Here is a 25,925-nt window from a genome sequence, read left to right on the forward strand (position 1 = left end):
GAACATCTTCAAGGCCAAGCTGCAAAAAAAATCCGTAAAGAGGAGGAGAAGGGTGTGAAAGTCTTGTCACTCTGTCGATGCTGCATCTCTGGTGGATTTGGCCAGTCCTGCCTGCTTGCCGAGTTCTAATCATAAAAGTAGGACACATCGCTGGGCTCTTTAATAATTCTTTCACAAGAAAGGGTACTGTGAGGCCCCATTTTTCTATAAATACCTCCGCTCCCTCTTGCTCTCTGTCTCCTCTCGCTCTCTCTCTTCCGAAGCTGGCCCAGAAAACAGCGTGGCAAACCAGTGAAGGACGAAGGTGGCCTTCTCCTGCTTATTGCAGTGTCTGCGTGAGCAACAGCCACAGACGGGGGGGGGGGGGGGGGGGGCTGGACCTCAAAGCGAATTAATGCCTTGGGCCTGGATAAGCTGGATTAGAGAAGGAAACAGGTGCCTCTCCTTAAGGTCAGGCAGGAAGTGGCGCCCTCTAGTGTTGGGGGAAGACGCCTGCACTGCAGGGTCATGCTTCACATCCACGTTGTCAGGAAAACTGCCCCCAGTGAAAAGCCCGGCGGAGCTGTCAGATCTGCTCCCGGCGGGCCGTGGTGTCTCCAGGTGCTTAATCGCTTTGATTAATCACTCTCCTGAACTGAACGAATAGTTCCTTATTGGCCTTGAAAGAAAAGTTCCTTCAGCACCTTTGCTTTCGAGTGAGTGAGGTTAATAAATGCATTTAATAGAGAACGTGCAATGTTTTAAAAAAAAAGAGTTCTTTTTATATATCCAGTATATTAAAATATCTTTCGAGCCAGGTTACAAGGGAGTTACAAGGGCCCGGAACACCCATGATCCCACAGAGGGTAGAACAAGTCTCACAGTGAAAAGGAGGTCACAGTTTTCAATGGCTGTGTGGTGGGGCTCTAGAGTAATCTTCACCTCTCTCTGGTAATAGAGTTTATTACCTAGTGTAAACAGGGGGATCGTGACCCATTTTCTAGCTGACAGATGTCTGGTCAGCTAGGGGTACAGCTGATGCTAGAGCAGTCTGGGACCTCATTCGGTCAGGTGTACAGTCGGCGACTGTGGACACAGAGCCAAGGCCTAAGAAGAAGAGCCAGGATAGTCCATCACACTGTCAGGGCACCACACAAGGTGGCAACTTATCCCACAGATTTCTGACCATTTTAAAACCCTGGAATAGTCCAAGAACTGCTCATTTGCAAACCTTAAAAAAAACTGCAGACTTGCAGGACTGAAAAACTCCTCCCTTAAGAACCTGGTACAAATTACATCGCTGAGCAATCTGTTCCCTCCTCGATACCCTGAACACAAGGGCCTCAAATCTTGGATGGGCTTTACTGCGCTTTTCTTTGTAACACGACTGGGAATGTGTTTGCTTTTCATCTTCAGCCCTAGGAGTGGAGCTGGAATCCTGGATTCGCAGAAAGGAACAATGTTTGTGAGATCTGCCTCCCTAAAGTGGCTGGGTCTGTTATCGAGCAAAGACATCGCCCGCAAAGGACATGGCTAGCCACCATAACACACACACCAACAACACGTAAACAAGCAACATCATCAGCTGCAGCACCAGCAAGCAAGTGTGTGGACAGCAGGGGTGTGGCAGAGACAGCATCTAGTGTGTGCTGCACAGAGGCCCCTAAATAATTCAGCACTGCTCCGAGTCTCCAAACAGCTACTGCTGCTGGCTACAATTCTCAACTTACACCAGACTCAAACAGGCCGGCCCAGACACAGCACAGCGGCTGGGAAGCATCGGATCACTGGATTTATGTCTATGCAAAGCAAAATGCCCCCCCAAAATGGCATTTTAGTCAAGGTATTCATTCATTCAATCAGCTCACGTGCGTGTGCAGCACTTTGTCATGAATCACAGAGGACTGCGTGCAAGTATTTTTAAGCTCCAAACGAGAAAAGATGCTGGCAAAAGAAGACACCTTCTTTCACAGAAAAAATAAATTAAGAATATGTATTTAAAACCATCTTTAAATGTATGGATTCAGAGCTAATTGTGTTCAGATGTAAACACTGCCTCCTGGTGGAGAAAAGTAGATATTTCCGCGTACCCCTGACATACATCTGCAGTAGATAAGATAAGATCACTTTATTGGCCATATACAATTTCTTGCATTAGGAATTCATCTTTTCGCATACCCCAGCTTGCTCTCCATGAGACACAGACATGGAGAAAAGCTTGGGGTCAGAGCACAGGGTCAGCCATTGTACAGCGCCCCTGGAGCAGTTGGGGTTAAGAGCCTTGCTCAGGGGCTCAACGGAGTAGGATTCCTCTGCTGCCACAGGATTTGAACCAGCAACCTTCCAGCCACAGGCGCAGATCCTTAGCCACAGTGCCACCGCTCCGCTCTGCCATACAGACCACTGACTGAACATTCGCACATTACAGTATATACAGAAGGACAAGGGCTTGGTAGGTAATGCCACTGACCCCCATCTCCAGTTTCTGGGTTTAGCTCCTGACGAACTTTACACCCCAAACATGCTCTGTCCTGTCAGGAGGGGATCTGTCTCTCTTCTGCTTTTGATCCCAAAGTTCAAATTCAAGTACGAGTTTCTATAGTTCCACAAAAGCCTAACAAAACCAGTGCTCTTAACATAGAGATTGTCTTAATGAAGAAAAAGGAAATTGCAAAGTTAGTAAATCAGTACTCTCAATGAGGCCTGTGACCGCGCTGCAGCATCCAAAATGAGTATCTGAATAAATGCCTGGAGTATCTAATTTCTCTGCTGGAAAGAAAAGCTCCACGTTGCCAAAGATTCTGTGCCCTTGAGTGATTTTACACTCCACGTCCAAGTTCGTCCCAAAGTTGAATCCTTGCCACTCTGGGGGACAAGAGACATCAGGGAAGCACTGGGTTATTGTGGGGCTTTCGGGATTGTAGGGAATTCCAGCCTCAGGAGAATCCATTCTCCATCCAGTCCTCTGGAGTGTGAGGAGGCAGCCTGACATACAGGAACATTTTCTGAAGTCTGTCCTGCAGATCATCTCACACTAAGCCAGTTCTGCTCAGTGGCCTGGACAGAGGCTGAAAATGGACAGCAATGCTGCCCATTTTCTAAAGCATATAAACACACATCAATACTCTCTACTTCAAACCTTCAGTGCCTGTGCTAAACATTCCTATACCTTCATCTGCTTACAGACCAGCTGGCCCTATTGACTGCTGTCCATATGTGCCTATTCACATGGCGATCTGCAAGCTCAGCTCCAGAACCCGGATGATATAAGTGTTCCTAAACCAAATGGAGAACAGTTGCACTAGAACACACACTCTTGGAAGAAAAGAGTGCAGTTTGCAATTAAAGCAGGTCAGCAGTGGGTGATACATTATTTGGTGATAACAGAATGCAACAACAGATCAGTACACCGCAGGAAATAGTATGGGATTTTAAAGTGATGTGGGATGTTTATGACATAGACCCATATTGCAGAGATACAATGTACGTGAAAGATCACAACATGCTCATATGTAATAATAAAATAGAACTGATTTTAAAGGGCAGCTATTTCACCATGTCATATTTCACTAATGCTTCACTTGGCTACACTGTAATCTTTCTGCCTTCAGAAAAAAAAGTTGAACTGCAAGCATACAAAAAAGGTGGCACTATCTTTACTCAGATCTTTTGCTTTTACGACACCCAAGAGGTTTGTCTATTCAACCTGCGTTCCTGTGCATTAATTCAATTCAATTAATTTTTTTATATAGCGCCTTTCACAACAAGGATGCCCCAAGGCGCTTAACACTGCAAGTGACCCTACATGTAGTGAATACAGAACAGAAGAGACCAGAAGACAACAGAGGAGAGGAACCAAAAACTCCTCAGTAAGGAGAAAAAAATACCCTCTAGGGGTCCAAGGTCAACTGGCTGCCCAACTCCTTCGGGCATGCTAACATTATACAATTAAAAAAAAGAGGAAATAAACGAATGAGGGTATTAATCCATCCATCGTGTCTTAAGGAGAATTTAGTTCTCTACAAGCCAAACAGCTGTGCTGATGCCGAAATCTAGGAACAACACGTTTCCCCAGGACGAAGACAGAAGAAGGCTTCTTCAGAAGTGTGGCAGGGCTCCTGTTTCATCTGCCCCCCTCAGGTCTCATTCACTGTTTGTCCGTAGAGAAGCCCCACCTCCCAAAACAAAACGACGACGGAGAAAGTGGTTTTAAGGCCGGCCCTTTGTTTCTTACCCTTGTAAACGATGACCAGCACTGCTGTTCCGTCGCTGTCCAAGAGGGAGACGAAGATCAACCAGAAACACATCGGAGCTCCTCCGCGGTGCTCCGGCATAACCCGACGCCAGCTGTCCGAGTTCCCCGAGCTAATTCTATCCGGGCTGTGTAACCCGATAGACCGTGGAGGAGGCAGGCAGGAACCTCCAGCCTTGGAAGAGCAGGCAGAAAAGTTTCCTGTGAAACTTTCTTATTTGTGAAAACACAAAGGAGACTTTGTATTGCGTTGATAGGTTTAGGTAGGACCCCTGTGAGGCTGTACAGAAGATTAAATATGCATTTAAAAGATTCACAGAATATAATTATAGTGTTATGCTTAATTGTGGTAAATTAAAAACTCTCTTTATGGGCCACTATTATCAGTGATGCATCTTCAGTATGGTCCTACAACCAGAACTAACCCATTTCTCAGGAGACACTGAAGTTGCTAATTTCCTTAGGTGAGTGGCCACACCTTAAGGTGGGTGCGTTTTCAAGCTCAGTTCTCAGTTGAGGTTTCCTGAGTTTTTATTTCTGTGATGTTTAAAAGTTCTCAGTTAACTCCCAGCTGGCAACCCACTGCAGCTCAGCAGGTGTGAGCCTGGTCAGTACCTGGATGAGAGACCTCCTGGGAAAAACTAAGGTTGCTGCTGGAAGAGGTGTTAGTGGGGCCAGTAGGGGGCGCTCACCCCGCAGTCTGTGTGGATCCTAATGCCTCAGTATAGTAACAGGGACACTATACTGTAAACCGGCGCTGTCCTTCAAAAAGAGTAGGGGTGTAACCCTGGCGTCCTGGCCAAATTTCCCATTGGCCCTTACCAATCATGGCCTCCTAATAATCCCCATCTCTGAACTGGCTTCATCACTCTGTTCTCCTCCCCACTGATAGCTGGTGTGTGGGGAGCGTTCTGGTGCACTATGGCTGCCTTCACATCATCCAGGAGGGGGCTACACACTGGTGGTGGTGGAGGGGAGTCCCCATTATCTGTAAAGCGCTTTGAGTGGAGTGTCCAGAAAAGCGCTATAAAAGTGTAAGCAATTATTATTATTATTAAGAGCCAGAGGAGTCCGCCGGCCACATTGTTCTTAGTAGCTCTAACTTACTAACACCAGGAATTATTATTATTATTATTATTTTCTGCATCACAGTGTAACGCGTTAGACTGAAACACTAAAGCTGGGGACGAAGTCACTCAAAACTGGTTGAAATGGTAAGACTTTGGTAAGAAGGTATTTTTTTTTAAATGGTATGATCACATTGTAATTGACAGACCACACACAGACGCTCTGGGATAGGTAGGCAATGTGAATTTTGCTCTAAAACAGAGCAAGCCGTGGTACAGCCTATGGCCTAAAGGCAAGGCTGACGCGAGGCACCAATCGCCGCTCGCGCGGACAGCTGATTGGCTGCTCGGACACGCGCCGGGGATCCAGGAAGCAGGAAACAGAATCGAACCCATTGAACAACAACTCATGGCGAGCCTGTGAACTTCTGCCAGGAAACGTCATGAGCGATGTGCTGCTCTGTGAGAGACGAAGAATTCCGGTAAGGATAACGAGTGACCCCCGACGCTCTCTTAACTGGTTGCAGCTAAAAGTGGAGTTTTGCCAATACCTGTTCACATATCGGCTAATAAACTGTTTTGCAAAACGAAAAATGGATCGACTAGTAACCGTCATAAGTATACGGTTGTGCTACGTTCAAGCGATATTATCGAAAATATTCTTGCGATTTAGAAAATGACCACAAAAATCGGTGGGGGTTCTTTCTGGGGGAAATAAAGTTGCGTCTTTGCTTCATTTCTGCAGGCTGCCAGATGGATTTTCTCTCGCTCTTTGCCGTGTATGTGGTGTTCGTGGTGACCTGTATTGTCCTGGTGTGCAAGTACTCCGGCCAAGAGCAGAGTCCTTTCGGGAGGGCATTATCTTCTCTGAAGGAGGTCAGTGTCCGTATGTTTGCTACTTTCACAGGGATCATAGGTGGAGACCCTGCTGTGTCAGACCGTACCTTGTGCGGTGTGATTCCTTCTTCTAATGAGCTACACCAAGAAACAGAACTTGCAGGAATCGGCCACAATTCGTCGCAAATACACCTGCTCAGTTTATTTGTTCCTGTCCGAAACCCCTTCCATCGCACGCCCACGTTTCAAAGTGGTTTGTGACAGTGGTGAAAATAGTTATTACATATAATTAGTAATGACGCGTGGAAACGTGTGAGCTAACATGATGTCTCAGCACTTTTGCAACACAAACAAGGGGTTTGGAGTTCTAGAAATCTGGACTCTTTAGTTGCGTATTCGTTTTGGAAATACGCATAGCCTGTTTAACATTGTCTGATGCCCCGTTATACAAAAAAAAAACAGAAGTGAATTAAGTTCAGGTTTTCCCAAACATATTTCAATCACGTTAAGAGGTAAAAAGTGACATTTCGGAAGTAGGTTGAGGAACTGTGAAGTTGTTGTCTAAGGACATAAACAGCAGAAAACGTAATATTTAATAAGCAGATGTGTATTTTAACTTACCTGCTGCTCAGCGACTCACACAACGCCAGTCAGATAGATCTCTCCCTCTACACAAGTGTTTATCCCTCAGAGAGGCTTAACAACGCCCATTGAAGTGCTGCGTTGCCATAGAGGTTTTAATAGGACACAGTTATGAGCTAATTTATATTATGAACCTCATAATAACGGGAGATGTTAAGGCTTGTTTTTATTCAGGACCGAGCTCCGTCTTCCTGTTTTTCTTCTTGCTTGAAAAATTCGGAATTTGTGCCGGTGCTGCGTTTAAGCCACCCCCGTGGTGGAGTCGCAAAAAAATTCTTGTTAAAAAAAGTTAAAGGAAAAGTCTAAGCTTACGTTTCATTTTAGAGCTTGGTTGTTGTTTTTTAATTCACGACTAAAAAGGCACAAGTTGTTAAGGAACGGTAAATTAAATAAACTGTAATTGTTTGGGCTACTTTAAGACATGCTTAAGTACAGCCAGCCACTATTTTTATGTTTCGGGGTTCGAAAGAATCGGCATTGATGGGTGCGTTTCAAAGCACAATAAAGGTAAAACCTCCAATTTACATCTCAAAATACACAACATTTCCAGGTATGCGCAGCGCCATATTCTGCAATTCAGATCGAGAACTGCAGAACGTCTGTGACGTGAAGCGGCCCTATTACAGTGTAAACAAGCAGGCTTGTGAATACTTCTTTATATCCGTCAGGAAATCGAGCAAAATTTCTATCGGTTTTGCTGATAAAATGGAACTTACCTGTTAACTCTGCATGCAAATCAGGTTGGAACATTTCTGCGTGAAATGTCTGCTGCACAACCTGTACGTGTTTTGCTCGTACCTTGCCTTACATTAGTCAGTACAGTGACTAGTGAGCAGGAAGGGCCGCTTCACATCACAATTCTCACAAACTCGCGACAACATGGAGACTAACAGTACTTTCACCAAGTTTGTTTTTGTGCTTTATCCGAATTTTTTTTTCTCTATACTGTCAACGAATTTATTTTGTCATTGGGATTTAAGCCAGTCTGAGAAACTGAGACTGAGTTCCCCTTTAAACATCACCTGCGGGTAATGGCCATTTCCGTCTGTGTGTGATTGACAGGCCGTCTCTCCCTGGATTCCGGAAGGTGTGCGGAGCATTTCCCATAGGGCCCTGCACAGGCTGTTCCATCAGCGGTAAGTAGAGTCCCGGTGTCATGGCAACAGCAGAACAAGAGGGTCCCTTTCCTCCACAGAGGAAACCGAATCTGTGATTCTGGGATCGGCACTGCGCAAGACCAGGCCTGGATGGAAAGATCATCTACGTCCGCAGCGGTCAGGTCAGCGGGTGTCTCAGTTGCTTGTTGTGCTCTCTCGCTTCAGGAACAGCCTGCTTGTGGCTCTGCACCTGCTGCTGGAAGGCGCAGTGTACGGGGAATTCACCTATGAGGTGTTCGGCTTCTGCAGGGAGATGGACATGGGCCTGCCCAGTCTGTGCGTGCCCTATGTACTGCTGGCTCTGAAGTCTTATTTCTACTACCAGTGCTGCGTTCGAGACCCAGGTAGGCTAACTGTGGCCCAAGGGTCTATATTCTCCATTTAAAAATAATTATCAATAATTCCTTACTTATATAGCGCTCTTCTGGACACTCCACTCAAGAGGTTGAATTGGCAATCCTTGAGAGGAAGGATTTGAAACATGTCCCAGAAGGGAGAAGCTGAAAGAGATTATGAGCTGGACGAGAGGGGTCTGAGATGATTTTCTTAGCACGGTTGGGGGTACGGCTTGAATAGAGAGATGAAATAATAATAATTATTATTAATTGCTTACACTTATATAGCGCTTTCCTGGACACTCCACTCAAAGTGCTTTACAGGTAATGGGGATCCCCTCCACCACCACCAGTGTGCAGCCCCCACCCGGATGACGTGACGGCAGCCAGAGTGCACCAGTACACTCCCCACACACCAGCTCTCAGTGGAGAGGAGAACAGAGTGATGAAGCCAGTTCAGAGATGTGGTTATCAGGAGGCCATGATTGGTAAAGACCAATGGGAAGGTTGTCCAGAACACCGGGCTAACACCCCAGCTGGTTGTGAAACAGCCTGGTGCAGCCATGTGTCAACGTGTCCAAATGACACCTCTGGACACAGCCCTGGTGTCTCTGCATGATCTTGGGCCAAAAAAACACAGCATTTTCCCGAGTAACTAGGAACGGCGCTTGTGTATAAAATCGAAGAGTAATACGCTTCCAGAAATGGAGTAGACATCCACAGCCTGTGATCTTCCTGCTGCAGGTGTGGTGACGGAGAGGAACCACGCCTCCCTGGTGCAGGTCTACCGGTACGACGGGGTGCTGTTTCAGCCGGGCGTCCTGTGCCCCACCTGCTGCTTTGTAAAGCCAGCCCGATCCAAGCACTGCCGTAAGTCCAGCTGGGCTCGTGCGGCCTACCCTACGAAAGGGACTGAGGGGGATCAGAAAACGGGACGGCAGGAACGCGGCGCAGGCTGTGTTGAGAAGCCATCCAACAATCATTTATGTCACGGCCAGCTACAACAGTTCCCCAGCAGGAGCAGCAGCAGGTCCCTGTAGATTAGAATGGGCCACAAGCTAGCTCCTGCAAAGCCTCACTGCTTCAAATGATTGTGAACGATGAGTCTGAAAACCATGGAGGGCCTCTAACTGCATGCCCAATGGGAGTCGTGTCACATCATGGCAAACTATAGCCTGTGTGCTCTTGAGAATTGATACTGGATGGCACTGATAAGATCATTTTATTGGCCATATACAATTTCTTGCATTAGGAATTTGTTTTTTTTCGCGTACCCCAGCTTGCTCTCTATGAGACACTCAGGCACACAGATGGGGAAAGAGAAGCTTGGGGTCAGAGCGCAGGGTCAGCCATTTATACAGCGCCCCTGGAGCAGTTGGGGTTAAGGGCCTTGCTCAGGGGCCCAACAGAGTAGGATTCCTCTGCCGGCCACAGGATTTGAACTGGCAACCTTCCAGCCACAGGCGCAGATCCTTAGCCACAGAGCCACCGCTCCGCTCCTATATACTAAAAACTTAAGGAAGCACGCAGACTGCAGCTACTGTCAGGATCGCACGCAGACTGTTCCTCTGATCTGTCACTTTTTTACTTCTGCAATTCTGACCTCCTACTGCTCATCGAGATTAACTGCCGAGAAGAAGGGGGGGGGGGGGGAATGCAGCTTACAGACGATGAAGGTCTTCTCAACTTGAGCTGGTTTAAAATCCCAGTGATGTGGCTAGAACCACTAAAACATGATGACCCAGAAACAATCTGGCATGACAAACAAAAGGTTATTAAAATATCAATCAGAAAATAAGTTTGTTTTTTTCCAGCCACGGGCGCAGATTCTTAGCCAGATCCTAAGCCCCAGTACCACCGCTCCGCCCCTGCTGGGCGGAGCAAGTGATTTGCAAAAGTGGCATTTGTCGTGCCAAGCTATCTCGAGAATCGATACTGGATGGCATTAACGAGCAAGTGATTTTGCAAAACTGGCACTCGTTTTTGTTTTATTTTGCCTTTGTCTGTTCGGACAGGCGTGTGCAACCGGTGCGTGCAGCGATTTGACCACCACTGCGTGTGGGTGAACAACTGCATCGGGGGCCAGAACACCAGGCACTTCCTGCTGTATCTCCTGTGCGTGTGCGTCATGGCGGGGGACATGGCCGTGCTCACCGCGGGCATGCTGTTCCACGCCGTGCTGCGCTCCAACCTCCTGCACGCGTCTTACATCGACCAGCAGGGGCAGCGGCAGCCAGCTGGGCTCTTTTTCATCGTGCAGGTGAGTCCGAGCAACACCCCGCGCCGCCTGTACCACAAAAGAAGCCTGCAGCCATATCGCACTGCAGCTCACCACTGGCCACCCACTGGAAGCTCAGCAGGTGTGAGCCTGGTCAGTACCTGGATGGGAGACCTCCTGGGAAAAACTAAGGTTGCTGCTGGAGGAGGTGTTAGTGAGGCCAGCAGGGGGCGCTCACCCTGCGGTCCATGTGGGTCCTAATGCCCCAGTATAGTGACGGGGACACTATACTGTAAACAGGCGCTGTCCTTCGGATGAGACGTAAAACTGAGGTCCTGACTCTCTGTGGTCGTTAAAAATCCCAGGGCGTTTCTCGAAAAGAGTAGGGGTGTAACCCCGGCGTCCTGGCCAAATTTCCCATTTGCCCTTACAAATCATGGCCTCCTAATAATCCCCATCTCCAAACTGGCTTCATTACTCTGCTCTCCTCCCCACTGATAGCTGATGTGCATTATGGCTGTCATCTCCTCATCCAGGTGGGCCTACACACTGGTGGGGGTGGAGGAGATCCCCATTGCCTGTAAAGCGCGTTGAGTGGAGTGTCCAGAAAAAGTTCTATATAAGTGTAAGCAGTTATTATTAATGAAAAAAAACAGCTTTCACATTGTGTTCCTGCAGTTAAGTGCTGCAGAGGTGGAATTGTTTTGAAAGTCGGCATCTGCCCCCCAACCCTAACTCTTTACAATAAGGTTTATTCCAGAATCGCAGGACGTGGTCTTAGCTGAATTTGTCATTTTAGGTCATGTCATAACTACCAATGTTTTCATCTTGGAGCAACATGTGCTCTTAAGGACAAAAAAACAGGAGGACTTACCAGTGTTCTGAAACGTTGCCCGCCTTGGGAAGATGGGGGTGGTGGGGGGGTAAAAAACAATCTTAATTTGAGAAAAAACATGGACACTAAGGCCTGAAATTGAAATAATTGCTTCCACACCCATGTCAGTTTGAGAACCTAAGCTCATATCACCGAACTGAACAACCAAATCGGCGAACACGCTCTCACCCTCCCGGCAAGCGATTCCTCCTCCTCGTGACCTCGCATCTGCCAGCGCGCTCGCTGCAGCTCTCGCCCTTGTCTCCTCAGCACCTCTTCCTGACGTTTCCCCGGATCGTCTTCATGCTGGGCTTCCTGGTCGCCGTCTTCGCGCTGCTGGCGGGCTACGCGGCGTTCCACCTGTACCTGGCCCTCGTTAACCAGACCTCCAACGAATGGTACAAGCGGAAGGGCCGAGGCTGCCGCCACTGCAGGCCCGCGGTCTCGCGGGGACACTCGCACGCCGCGCAGCGCGGCTTCTACAGCAGGGGCATCTTCGGCAACCTGAGAGAAATCCTTCAACCCCTGAGCCACAGCCCCAAGAAGCACACATAGACGCCACTGCGGCACACCGCTGAGCAGGGCAGCTGGGCACAATCCTGAGTGATCCAACACATTTCCCATTCACCTGTGGGGTTTCCTTGCTAAGAAAATGACTTTCTGCTTGCAGCAAAATTCACTTTTTAATTTGGAAATTACGCTGATCAACAACATTTGGAAATTCCTGCTGGTCTAACCCTTGCGGCAGTCAACACGCGCGCAGGTCCTCAAGACGTGAACTGCTGAGTGGTTCAGGAGCCCCACAAATTTAGGACATTGTCCATGAATGAATGAGATGAGTGTATAGGGACAAGGCAGGTGGGAATAAGGTTGTAATTTTAGTGTTGCGTTTTTTTTTTATTGTGACTATACTACCGCATCGCATAGTCTGGGTGGGTGGGAATTTCTCAGTGATAAATGCGTTTGGGATTATTTTTCCCCCTGCTTGCGAGACAAAATTGTCAGTTAGGTCAAAAATAGTTTTTTTATTGTTCTGGATGGAAGCTGAAGACTGGAAAAACACAAACTTTCCCCCTACCTGTTCCCCACTTCTCAGAACCTGTAACTGCTTGTTTGGGATTCAGCTAAATAAAACTTTAAAAACTGTTTCAAATGTTTATCAACTCATTAACATGCAGAATTCAGTAGGGCATCTTGATTCTGATGTGACAGCATTGTTTAACAAACTTACTAATATTTAGACTGCTTTTTACAAAGGGGAGAAGGAGGTGTATAATATATACCCTTATATAGTGGCAATAGCAACATGGACTGTATATGAATGTGGTTCATAACTAGAGTGCTGCAATTCTAAACTTGTCCTTAAGCAAAATATCTCTGTGCCCTCAATGAGTGGCGTATTGTCTAATCAAAATACCTCTAATTGGACATTCAATAATGCTGAGACACTTACATGAAAATTGAGCAGGAACAGCTTAAAGAGTGTGAATACATTGAGAAAGCACTGCACGACCTTGACATTCTCCTGTTTGTCCATACTGCCACTCCAGGATGTAATACTCCTGAGGGCTCACTGTGGGAACAGGTGTTACTTCACCTTGCGAAACCTCAGACCACATTAAATATGTAAACCAAGGAAGTCTGCCGCTAAGGAAGTGGCCACCTGGTAATAACACAGCCACAGGCAAGGTGATCACGGTTAGCCTCAGCCTGTGAATTCAGAAAACCTGACGGCACCTGAGCTTGGCTCTGTCAGTTAGATAGGTCTGCATAGAATCCAAGTTTCTCTATGATTTATCCCCAAAATCTCCCCTTTAAAAGTGGCAAAGGACTTTAATAATGCATTATGATTAGCTTTTCAACTATCTAAAGGCAAAAAACATTGTCGTGTGAGGTGTTCCAAGAGAACAAGAGTCATAGTTCACGTATATATTTAACCGATAAACATAAGTGCTTCACAATATCACTTTTCTCCAATATGAAAAACAAAGGATACTGAAAGAAACTTGTTTTGCATTTCAATCTCTTTTCATGAAGTGTAGGAGAAAATGCTTCAAACCAAAGCCAATATAGAAAATAGATTTTGTTTTTGGAAAATTATATTACTTTTGAAAAATCAGAACTGACATCATTTTCCATTGTTACCCCTTTCTTTTGCCCCCTCTCTTGAGCTGAGCCTGTTTAACCCACCTGTTAATATTGAATAATGTGCTCTCTTAACCTCTGGCAAGTTCCTCTGAAGGAAATATAGTCCTGTACAGAACCTATTTCTGAGATACGTTACAATAATGAGGACTGTTTGACTCCTGTAATGAAAACTAGTTAGAAACCCTGTGCTATATTTGATTAGACTAAAACAGTTTGTGTCTAAGTATAGTTCCAAATGCAATACTAAAAATTGCATTACAAGGAAACATTTCCATTTCCAGTTCGTGATCTTTTAAGTTTGGACATATGGTATAAGTATTTTATTAAAAAGCTGTGCCCTCTTTTGGCTACAGTTCACTGATCTCTGCTTAAAGAATAAAAGTCTGCGGTGATCCCATGCTTATTTCTGAACGTCTTCATGCTCTCCACATTGGGAGCCTTCCTTCAGAGTAAGGCTGAGGTGTTCTGGGGGAAGGCCACTGCCCCTTTCAGTGTCTCTGGCACTGAGGAAGGACAATACCACTGCTCACAGTTCAAGGCTAATAAAATATGAAGGTAGTGGAAAAAGGCTGGGCTCAGAGTGTTTGTAAGAACGATTGTCTTTAAAATATAGATGGAAGGAACATACATCACTAAAGTTACTTAAACTCAAGGCGCATGGGTGGATGACTGTTCATTGAACATAATTTGAAGATGCTAACAGCAATAATAGTAAAACTTGTGACCTACTGTGTCAGTACTGCGCAACAGAAAATTCTCATTGCGTGTTGACAAAAATATCAGTTCAGAGTATTTGAGATAAGTTATTGTTCTACAATTGTGCAACTCACTCCAAATACTAAAAAAACCTTTTCAGCAGCAGCATTAAGGACTTGCTTTCATTTTCTCCTCCTCTCAAAACGTTTCGCGAAGCCACCAGCCTGTGGGTCTGCACAATGGAAAAAGCAGTGGAGAGTCATGTTCAGTCCTGCACAATGACCGTCTGTATCTCCACTTCCTCAGGGGAGGTGATGACAAACTCCTCTGCCTGCTCCATCACCTCAATGTCCCGGGATGCTACCATAGTGACTGTTCCGTCCCTGGCCTCCAGAGAGCCCTCGGCTGCGAGTATCGCGCCATCGCTGATAGCAGAGGCCAGCGTCATGGCAACTTGCTCCGTTAGGCTCTCGGGTGTTGCTATGGTGATGGTGTCGCCACAATCTGTGGAAAGCGCAGCACCCTCATCCATAGTGACATTCTGCACAATGATCTGGTGTCCAGAGTGGGACTGGTTCACTATCTGCTGTACCACCTTCATGATGTGGCTCCCCACCTGCAAATATGGATGATATCAGCATCGTCAGTGACTGCACAGCTGAACTAATGCCATTCCAATTCTCTGCAACAACCAAAACAGTGTTAAAACTGATCCCTGTCTGGGAGCAAAAGCTACACGTTACAAAACAGCAAAGAAATATCCTCAGTAAAAAGTGATAATGCACATTTTCACTTGTTAGTAATAAATGCAAAAAAAACCCATCTAATTACAGATAATTAACTTTCATCTGAAGGCTCATCTGTTAATCAAAATGGGTTTGTTAAAACATTCAAAGGCAATGGAAAAGGGTGTGCATTTTCAGATTAGGACGAAAACAGTTCTGAACATCAACTGACCTCGCCTCTGTCATCCTGTATAAGGGCCACTTCTCCCCCTGTTCCTGCCGTTTCAGAGGGTGCCTTCAAAACGAAAAACATTATCAGACCTCTGAGAAGCCCATGAAAAATACAAATGAAAAGAAGGCCATTCAAAATAACTAGATGGTTTATATTTTAGTAGCTAACTGATCAGACAGTCTCATCCAGATGTACCTCTAAAGAAGCAGAGTAGCTGCTTTATCAAAATGTTTGCATAGCTAATGCCTTCTGGCCATAACCCTCAGTGTGAAGAACTGTACCTTTGGTCTTTGTTTTTGAATGTACTTTTAAGCTGTAGTTTCCACTTCTGTCATGTGGTTTGTGTTTTAGTGCTGATGCTCAAGAAATCCAGTAAATCCAGTGGTGTCAGTGCCTTTGAAGATCTGAAACACCCACGATCAGGTTCCTTGTCGGCTCTGTTCAAGGCTAAGAAAGTTTAGTACTTTTAGGCCGTCAAGAGTAAGACTCTCCTTTGATACCAGATCCCAGGGTGATCATAGGTGAACAAAACAATAAACACTATCTGCTGTACCTCTACAGTAGCTCATGCAAAATTAATTGTACATAGAAAAGCAATTTAAATGACCTAGTGGGCTGATAATATTTCCAGCAATGAGTTCCAGTGCATGTACCCAAAATGGAATGGAATTCAACGGCCATGCTTTTCCTACCCTTATCAGGGCTTCTTCCCAGGTTCGATAGGACCAGCCTGGGGCCCAGGTATGAGAGAAGATGTGGCACATGCATGCCAACTGGAGTGGTGGCTTTTACCTCAATGATGTACTCCTGGGTATCTGCCACCACGGAAGAGAACTCCACCAGCACTGCATGAGGGTCTTCTGATATGATAGTAGCAGCCACGTTATCAGCAGAGGGTTGCTCCTCTGACGCCTCAGTTTGCTCAGACTCCTTCAATCCTCCGAAACAGCCCCCTGTGAGACAGTCACCGGTAAAACCCACGGAATATATTGACTTGCACACCGAAACATCACCAGGATCAATGAGCCATCAGCAATACATCTTGCAGGTTCACCTTTTCCATCTCTGATTCTGGAGTGTGTGTTCTGCTTGATTTCATATCCATCCCATAACCAGCTGACCAATACAGCTACTACCTTTTCACCATACTTCAGTAAATAACAGTACAACTCCATTTTAATCTCACTACTTTGATAGTGACATGAGAGAGGAGATCCACTGCATAACAGGTCTTACTAAGCCACCTTTACATAGCTTACACATGTGGAGCTATTCCATTAATTTCTATTAATAGCAATAAACGATTAATAAATATAATAATCTGCCGGATAACACTTGCTCACCGCTGGCATTAGCCCTGGCTTACCTTTGGCCCGCAGATGCCTGTTCAGTGTGCCATGCTCCGCAAACCCTCGACCACACTTGTAGCACTTGAACGGCTTCTCTCCGGTGTGGTGGCGGATGTGCCGCACCAGTGAGCCCTTCTCCCGGAACCCACGCAAGCAGAATTGGCACACGTATGGCTTCTCCTCCCCGTGTGTGCGCTGGTGCACCTGCAAAGCATTCTGGTACCAGGAGGGGGAGGGGAAGTCAAGTGAAAGCATAACTCTTACACTACATCCATCCATCCATTCATTCATTCATTCATTTTCTAACTGCTTCATCCAGTTTGGGGTGGCTGGGGAGTCTATCCCAGCCAGCAAGAAGCGCAAGGCGGGATACACCCTGGACAGGATGCCAGTCCATCGTAGGGCACAAACAGACACACCTACTCACACTGAGGGCCAGTTTTCCCAGAAGCCAGTTAATCTACCAGTCTGCCTTCAGACTGTGGGCGGAAACCTCCTACGCTTCCAAAACAATTTCAGATTTCTTGTTCTCTGACTGTGCAGTCAAGTTCTTTTCGATTACTTGACAAGACCACCAGTCTTTAATGAGAAGCATGCACTGAACTACCGGAAAAACCTCTTGACCACTTAAATGAATGCAATGAAGGGCCGTAATACTGACATAAAATGGCACACAATGTAATGCAAAAGCCGATATCTCTAGAGCGATACCGGCGGTAATGTTGATTCCCTAAGTCCTGGCAGAGCTGTGGTGAGCACCTCTAGAGCCGTCAGGATGTCAGTGCTGGCTCACCTTGGTCTTGTAGCCTTTGTCACACTTGTTGCAGCGGTAGGGACGCTCGTCGGAATGAGCTCTCATGTGCTCCCGGACGTGGCCGATGGTCTTGTACAGCTTCCCACACTCCCCACACTTGAACCGGCGCTCACTGAGGTGCGCCTCCATGTGTTTCTTGAGCAGATACCCCGTGAGGAACTCCTTGGGACACTCCACGCATTTGAAGGGCTTACATCCTGTAAGGACAGCAGCCATGTCACTTACCCTGTCTCAGTGTGCAAGCAGGGCACATTCTAGTTGGATGTAAGGCAGTTTTCTACAGTACCCGTGTGTAAGCACATAGAAAACTGAAGATAATAATAATATTATCATATAATAATAATATAATTATTAATGATTGCTCACACTTATATAGCGCTTTTCTGGACACTCCACTCAAAGCGCTTTACAGGTAATGGGGACTCCCTTTACAGGTAATGGGGACTCCCCTCCACCACCACCAATGTGCAGCCCCACCTGGATGATGTGACGGCAGCCATAGTGCGCCAGAACGCTCACCACACATCAGCTATCAGTGGGGAGGAGAGCAGAGTAATGAAGCCAATTCATAGATGGGGATTATTAGGAGGCCATGATTGGCAAGGGCCAGTGGGAAATTTGGCCAGGACACCGGGGTTACACCCCTACTCTTTTCGAGAAACGATTTTTAATGAGCACAGAGAGTCAGGACCTCGGTTTTACGTCTCATCCAAAGGACGGCGCTTGTTTACAGTAGTGTCCCCGTCACTATACTGGGGCATTAGGACCCACATGGACCGCAGGGTGAGCGCCCCCTGCTGGCCCCACTAACACCTCTTCCAGCAGCAACCTTAGTTTTTCCCAGGAGGTCTCCCATCCAGATACTGACCAGGCTCACACCTGCTGAGCTTCAGTGGGCTGCCAGTGGTGAGTTGCAGAGTGATATGGCTGCTGGCCATAGATGTCCCACATTCCTAGAAATACTCCTGAACATTCGGAGGGGTGAGATGGCAGTTTATTTAAAATCAGCCAACCTGTGATGTCAGCCTCTTTTTACAGCAGGTCCGCTGATGTGTGAACAGAAGCTGTCAAGTTGTTTCAGATGACTCTTCTGGGGGGTGAAGGTGAGGGATTTTTAATAGCAGTTTAAAAAAAAAACCACAAGCACTGTGAACTCACCCAAATGACCTTTCACATGTATTCGTAGGTAGTTTGGGGCTTTGAAGACCCGCTTGCAATGAGGGCATCTATGTCCTTTCTCCTCACTCTCTTTCTCCGAAGGCTCCTAAAAATATTTTTTTTTATTCAGTACACATACAATATTTTAGTTTGCTGTGGAAAAAGTAGGAAAACATGTATCTGAAGGTAAAACAAATGTTGAAAATTCCCACAAGGGGGTTTCTTTTTTTACTGCCGACAGCATCTCAAAGAAACCAGTGGCGCTACTCAGTCAGTGTTTAGAGTCTAGTATGGGCCAATAAACAAAAAAATGCAAACCACATGAAATGGAATACGAGTCTCTTAAAAAAAATAATCATCATATTTCTTTGCATCTCCAGTTTAGTCACAGTGACCCATCCTGGGAAAAGAAAGGTTCAGGAAGGGAACCATTTTTCTGCATTCCGCTGTGCTCAGTTACCTCATCAGTACAATCCTGTCAATCCCACTGCACTGAAGACGCTGTACACTACTGAAAACCGGGATTTGCTGCTTAAGCAGTTTTCCCTTCCTGCTCACCGACGCGTCCTCGGAATCCGCCTCCACGCACTCTTCCGTGACCTGGATGTCCTCCATCCTGTCGTGAGCGGGCAGGGACAGCTCAGGGGGCCGGCCCTCGCCTTCCCCCCTCTCGCCATCCAGCGCAATGCCGGAGTTGAGGATAGCTTGGCTGATCAGATTATCCCCCTCCGTCTGCGGCGCGGCCTTGGGCTCTGACACGGCGGCGGGGTCTGCCTGCTGGGGGGGGGGGGGCACGGTGCATGAGAGAATGGGTGAAGACTTGTGGGTAAGCGTCTATGAACCACCGGCTTCTGTTCGGCAAGACGGAGGATCTGTCTTTATAAACAGGGATTTGTGCTTGGACCTTTGGGATTGTACGCTAGAACACCGTACATGTATAACCAAAACACAAAAACTTACAATACAAAACACTGACTTGCTTTTCTATTTACCTATTCATCCTTAAGACAGGGCTCCCTTTAATTTCACCATATACAGCAGGCAGTTGTACTGAGGCACATTTACATAATCTGTACACATAAGTTAACCAACTCTAACAGACACCTCCCTTATCTACATGCATTGGAAACAACTTGGGATCTTACACACTGCTTAATGGTGCGTGTAATAAATATGTCCTGAAGCACTGGAGGAGAATCCAGACATACAGTAAACTATTTTAAACAAATCCAATGAGATACAAACAAAAAGGGCAAAACCACACCTGCTGGTCGTGCTCAGCACTGTCTACCTCCATCTGCACGTGGACTTCGTGAACAATCTCCTCTTCAGAACTGGTCGCCAAGTTCACCACAGGCACAGCAGGGGGACAGGAGTCAGTCGCCAGTTCTGTTATCAGATCACCACGACACGTCACACTCACTCACAGAAATACAGGAGCCCGTGGCTGGAATACGATGAGCATCTAGTTTATTCAGGGATCAGTGGCTATTGTTCTTATTCTTGTCCAATCGCAAGTGTGATCAAGTTCTGATTGAAGTCACCACTTTCCCAGGATCTTGAGCAATATCAAAGACATATGGTGCCACTCAACATGCTATGAAAATCACACACAGGAAAGCATTAGCTGTAAGTCAACCTTAAGTAATGAAATCACACAGTGCCCGTGCTAGTGGCAAAATATAAAAGCCCTGCACTATACATTCCCAACAGTCCTTAAAAATATGAATGAACCTTGGCAGAGACACAACTACAATGGTGTTCAGGACCGCTACCTTTTACAAGTGCTTATGCAATAAATGTCCTTAGTAGTTTCACATGTGTCTTGGACACACTACTTTGACTCTTTCTTTCCTAGGGTTAATCCCACATCAGCAGGGTCCGCTTGTCGGCACGCCCGTCTCCATTTGGTGGTTTGAACCAAATCTTTGAGCTGACGTTGCCATTAACTGCGACCGGGAAATACTCCAACAGGCACGTCGCTCCGCCTGCCGTCGGAGTGGGGGAGGAGAACAGAGTAATGTAGCCAATTCATAGAGGGGGATTAGTAGGAGGCATGGGAAATTTGGCCAGGACGCCGGGGTTACACCCCTGGACACACTACTTTGACTAGGATTAATAGTAATGCCTCATATTTATAATTCCAAAATACTTTTACATATAGGGGGGGTACCCACCTCATCCTTACACGGAAGCACACCATTAAAACTGTAATTAGGAAAAGTCTGGTATGTAGAGCCAGGAAATGTGTAGCAAAATGTTAAGAATGGAGACTTGAAGCTAACTTGAACTTAAACTTGAAGCAGCCTGCTGACACCTACCTTTCTGTACACCGTCCTTATTGACCAGGATCTCCTTACACTGGCTGAACCGGATCTTCTCGGTACAGGGAGTGATGGACTTCAAGTGCCTGGTCAGAGCCCCCGACTCCCTGAAGCTCAGCCCACACAGATTACACCTGTAGGGACGCTCATCTGCAAAGCCAAGAGACACGAGACAGCCAGGGAGGTAAACCACGAGATATATAGCATGCACTGCTTCTAGTGTTTTTCTCCATACTAATAACAGTCCAGTTGTTTGGACAGAACTGGGGCAAGGAGGGCTCAGTAGCAGCGGAATTCTCTCCACCTCACCTGTGTGCCGCCGATTGTGGCGAATCAGTGAGCCCTTAGTCCTGAAGGCATTCCCACAAAGATTGCACTGAAAGCTCTTCTTGTCGCTGTGGGTGGTGAGATGAGTCCTCAGGATGTTTGTCTGAAAACACAACATATCCCAATGTAGTCCCCCTGCTGCAGAGTTTTCTCACATGTATTCTTATGCGCAAACCCTAATAACCATTTTCAGCTTACTAGCAAGCAACCAGCTCCTTAACAGTTCTAACAAAAGATGAGTCACAAAGCACCCGGCCTTCCTACGTTCGTGCGTGTTTAGCAAGAGATAGTATTCTAATACGCTTAAAAACAAAGATGTTTATAATCAATTTGTCCACGTGAAGCACGTGGATGTGTACTTCATGGAAGAAAATGTTCAATACAGAACGCACTGTTTTAAAGGTCTTCTCACACAGGGGACAGATCAAGCGCCCTTCTTCATTGACCCGGTAGGTGTTCTTGGAGACTTCTAGCCCCCTACTCTGGTTGGCGCCTGACCCCTGAGAGAGACTGCAGTCCCTTCCTGTGATAGCTCGCCTGGGATGCCCTCCAGAGTGTAACACCCTTGCTCCTGCCTCATCTGCAAACAGACATCACACAGTTCAGCCAAGAGCTCTGCGCTGTGTACAAGAGAGAAGCTTCCTTAACACAGTGACATCTGTAGCGGAAGTTTAAACATTAAATACCACACCAAACGCAGGTGCAACATCTGACGGTCTCCACCACCTTGAAGAACCCAATTTACACCACTTAAACTTGTTAATTTTAAAAAAACAATACCTGTGTTTCTGGGCCTCTCCACCTCTTCTGAAGAAATAGCACCATCATCGACTACTATTGCTGTAACAGCTACTCCATCAGATAACACAACCTGCTAGAAAAATGACAAAAAAAGATCTTTTAAGGATTGTGAAAGCACTGATTTTAAAACTGCGGCACCCAATCCTTAAAATATCTCGGATCAAGCCTGTTCTAACCCAGATGCACTAGGCTGCCTAAGTGCTCTCGTTCATTACACTTCATCTTTGACCTTTAAAAGCCTTTTCAATACCAGTTCACACAAATCCAGACACCAGATGGCAAGACAGATGCGCGTTATTATACCCACGCTAAGTAATAACGAGAACTGACTACGTCTGCTTTCATTTCAAACTGCTGGTCTGCAACGACACTGCCATGCAGAAAAAAAAGGGTATTTGGCAGCTCTAATCCTGTCACACGCAAAGTTCAACTCCACATGCCTTTGAAACACATATTTTAAAAAACCCAATACCAACACAAATGATCAGGTCTGCACCCAGAGACGTAAGAGAGACCAGTCTTTACCATCACAAAGTTTCCACTATGCAGTAATTATTTACCAGTGTTTATGGGACAAGCAAGCTGTGTGAAGTTTTCTTCTTTTACCCATCAGCAGCAGGTATCCCCAGCCCTCAAGGGCTGCAGGTTTTTCTAGATACCTTTAAACCACCACAGGTTTTTAAACTGGGACACATGGTTTGACGTGTTCACTCGTAGCCAGCAGGTGGTACAATGAAACAATCTGCAGCTCTCTGGGAACGAAATCAAGAAATAAACCCTTCGCTCTTTAAGGGGCTTGGCTGCCCTCCATTACTCCTGGTGCAGGGGCAGGAGATCAGGGAATGTACCTCGGGGCTGTGCTCCTGCACGATCTTGCTGGGTGCCTGGGTGGGCAGCCCCTCTTGGCTCCTCTGGCAGCTGTTCTGCAGCTTGTGCTGGATGAAGGCCTCCAGGCTGGTGAACTCCACCTGGCAGCGCCCACACTTGTGTACGTCCTCATCTGCAATGCAGCACAAACCACCACCAGTGGGACACAGGCCGCGCCATGACAAACCCACCCCCACACCGTTCAGGCCATTCCTCGGAAACAGCGGCGCTCCTCCAGGCTGGGAACCAGCTGCACAGCCAGTGAGGCTGAAACCAGCTCTGTCCGACCCATGAAGCAACAGCCGAGCCAAACCCTCGATTCAGTCAGAGAGAGGGGGGGTGTCTTTATTATCCCCAGGGGGGGCAAGTTGTTTTACAGCAGCAGTGTTGGTGTATAGACAAATGGAGAAAAAAAACAATATACATACATATTTACACTGAAGGTCAAAAGTTAAGTAAGGATATGGCTACAGGTATGAATGAGAACTTAGATCTAATAATAATAATAATAATAATAATAATAATAATAATAATTGCTTACAGTTATATAGCGCTTTTCTGGACACTCCACTCAAAGCGCTTTACAGGTAACGGGGATTCCCCTCCACCACCACCAGTGTGCAGCCCCACCTGGATGATGCGACGGCAGCCATAGTGCGCCAGAACGCTTCCCACACACCAGCTCTCAGTGGGGAGGAGAGCAGAGTAATGAAGCCAATTCATAGACGGGGATTATTAGGAGGCCATGATTGGTAAGGGCCAATGGGAAATTTGGCCAGGATGCCGGGGTTACACCCCTACTCTTTTCGAGAAACGCCCTGGGATTTTTAATGACCACAGAGAGTCAGGACCTCGGTTTAACGTCTCATCTGAAGGACGGATCTGTTGGTTTTGGTATTGGGGAGTCGGCGTCTGCATTCTGATGGGAGTAACTGGAAATAATTAAACAAGGGGTGTGAGGGATCATCGCAGATGGATTTTGTTTTACGCAAAGCACGTGAATGACAGATGGAGGAGAGGGCTGGGAGATCACCCCCAGTGCCCTTCTGACATACTTTCACCAGGCTGCCCAGCTTGTTCTTGCCTCTCAGATTCAGGCTGCCAAACCAGTAGATCAGGGTAAAGGTTAGAACAGAGTCAAGGAAGGACAGGTGGAACAAAACCCAAAAAAGAATCACTGACCTTAAAATACTTCAGCTTCCCTAAGAAAAAAAGGAGCTGCTGACCTTTCCTGAAGATAAGGTCAGTATTGGCTTCAAAGTTAAGCCTGGAGTTCAGGACAGTCCCCAAGTAGTTAAATAAACTCTAGATTAGATGATTAGATTATTCTTTATTGCCACACAACGATAGTTGGTGGAATTTGCTTTCGGTACAGCAATCAACGCAGATGAGACATACAACATACAGTACAAATCTAAATAGGACAGAAGACAAACATTGTCGCCTACATACAGTGTGTAAACAACTTCCCATGCAGCAGCAAGATTATACAATGGAATTCAGAGTTCAGCATGACTTCAGAGTACGTACAGCAGTGGGAAAGAAGAAGAGGGGTCTGAGATGATTTTCGTGGCACGACTGGAGGTACGGCTTGAATAGAGAGATGAAATGGAAAGGAGATCAAAGCCAACACTTTTTGCAGCTTTGGACACAATCCTTTCCAGTTTGCCTCTGGAGTAGTTATCCAAGCTCCCATACCAGACTGGGGTAGAGGTTGTCAGGACACTTTGGATCATGGCCGTGTAGAACTGAAAGAGACGTCGCCGGTTCACTTCTGTGTTTTTTGAGTTGCGTAAGAAAAAAACGTCCTCTGCTGGGCTTTCTTAACTACGTGGTCAGTGTTGGTGCTGCGTTTGAGATCACTGTTTTCACATCCTCCTTCAAGTCTGTTTGAATGCGGAGGCCAAGAAAAACGAACAGAATAAAACTCTATCTGGATCTCCATCCCCTATAGCGTGTGGCGCAATGCTCTGCACCTCATTTGAGCCGGATCAACACCACAGAGCACGAAATACATGCTCTGCCCAGAGCGAGCCACTGCGACACTGATAGTACAGCGGCCTCCCGGCATCATTCAAGCCAGGGCTGAGCTTTTGCAAGAACAGCAGTTTCAGCGTCAGCAAGGCACCGTTCTCTCACAGCACCGCCGATGCGTCTGTATGAAAGTCATGCATCGATCGAGTCTTCATTAAGACAATGGCTTTTTTTTTTGCAATATGCTTTTCATCGGCGTGGGAGGCACTGTTTCCATATAACTGAACAGCTTTTGATGTAGGCATTTATACTCGTTTAGGTGGAATTCCGCCGATAACCAATAAAAACAATCGCGCCGTAAATGCGTTTTCCCTGTCTCTTTCGTTACCGTTTCCTGATGGAAATCGCCAAGGCGCCGCCCCCTACACCAAACCTGTGGCGAAACATTAAATACTACGGTGGAAAGGAGGTCACAGACACGCGCGGCTGTGGAGATTGTAAAACTCGAGTTAAAACGAAAATAATTCTGAGAGGGACGAGCACCAGACCGCGGCAAATCGGTCCACACAGCGATCACCTATATAACTTGTTACAAAACGGATGTGATTAAAACGATCCTAAACAAGTCCAATATTCCTCCACGGTTTAAATCTTGCAAAATAGTTGTCCACAATCCATGCATTTTTTCCTATTATTGCACGTTTTACATAAATAATTAACTGCTACAGCAGTTTCTAATCCTACAACCAATCGTCCCTTCTGTTCAACAAGGTCTACAGACAAGACATCAGGTCAGGCCTGTGCCGTGGCCTGTTTTTATAAGCATGTTTTCCGCGCCTCTCAAACGTGGTGGATGTGCAAAAGAGAAAGGGGTAAGTGTTTACCTTCGTCCCCGAGTGTGGTGTGGATGGCGATGATGTTGCCGGCTACCGTTTGCTCGCTCACTGTTTCTGCCGTATTATTATTTTGTACATTCATGTCGTCTGGGCTCTCCGTCTCTGTCGCAACGCCGCGACCGGGAAAAACATGGCGGATTTACGACCTCGTCGTCATAACAACAAAGGGGCACGGGAAGGGAGGGCTCAGATCAGTACATGCACAAGATCGATAGCAGTTGCTTAAAACCCGGACCACTGGAAACGTTATATT

General features: G+C 46.5%; 3 protein-coding genes across 9 annotated transcripts in view; 1 reads left to right on the forward strand and 2 right to left on the reverse strand.

Annotated features, from left to right (window-relative positions):
* The window catches only part of grid2ipb (glutamate receptor, ionotropic, delta 2 (Grid2) interacting protein, b), a 72,699-nt gene extending 68,386 nt beyond the window's left edge, over positions 1-4,313 (reverse strand). Inside the window, exon 1 of the mRNA XM_088936411.1 lies at positions 4,214-4,313. Within this exon, the coding sequence (XP_088792537.1) occupies positions 4,214-4,313 (100 nt within the window). The remainder of the gene's footprint in view (positions 1-4,213) is intronic.
* Positions 4,314-5,669: 1,356 nt separating this feature from the next.
* Positions 5,670-12,508, forward strand: zdhhc4 (zDHHC palmitoyltransferase 4). 2 transcript variants are annotated; one of them, XM_088936418.1, is made up of 7 exons: positions 5,670-5,780; positions 6,044-6,174; positions 7,840-7,913; positions 8,100-8,278; positions 9,014-9,139; positions 10,285-10,529; positions 11,632-12,508. In XM_088936418.1, the coding sequence occupies exons 2-7, from the start codon at positions 6,052-6,054 to the stop codon at positions 11,914-11,916; spliced, it is 1,032 nt and encodes a 343-aa protein (XP_088792544.1). In that variant the 5' UTR covers positions 5,670-5,780; positions 6,044-6,051; the 3' UTR covers positions 11,917-12,508. The 2 variants fall into 2 exon arrangements, with proteins under 2 accessions (XP_088792544.1, XP_088792545.1); XM_088936419.1 differs by having other exon boundaries at positions 8,106-8,278.
* Positions 12,367-25,810, reverse strand: e4f1 (E4F transcription factor 1). 6 transcript variants are annotated; one of them, XM_088936417.1, is made up of 14 exons: positions 25,661-25,810; positions 22,784-22,935; positions 21,915-22,008; positions 21,527-21,714; positions 21,117-21,237; positions 20,805-20,957; positions 19,748-19,872; positions 19,042-19,257; positions 18,484-18,589; positions 17,305-17,522; positions 16,529-16,727; positions 15,955-16,115; positions 15,163-15,225; positions 12,367-14,821 (listed from the first exon to the last, which is right to left on the reverse strand). In XM_088936417.1, exons 1-14 carry the CDS (start codon positions 25,752-25,754, stop codon positions 14,471-14,473), a joined length of 2,241 nt encoding a protein of 746 aa, XP_088792543.1. In that variant the 5' UTR covers positions 25,755-25,810; the 3' UTR covers positions 12,367-14,470. The 6 variants fall into 6 exon arrangements, with proteins under 6 accessions (XP_088792543.1, XP_088792542.1, XP_088792541.1 ...); XM_088936416.1 differs by having other exon boundaries at positions 19,042-19,260; XM_088936415.1 differs by lacking the exon at positions 25,661-25,810 and adding an exon at positions 24,333-24,617.
* Positions 25,811-25,925: the final 115 nt, after the last annotated feature.

Source organism: Atractosteus spatula, chromosome 18, assembly GCF_055471065.1.
Source record: "Atractosteus spatula isolate fAtrSpa1 chromosome 18, fAtrSpa1.hap1, whole genome shotgun sequence".
Taxonomy (NCBI): Eukaryota; Metazoa; Chordata; class Actinopteri; order Semionotiformes; family Lepisosteidae; genus Atractosteus; species Atractosteus spatula.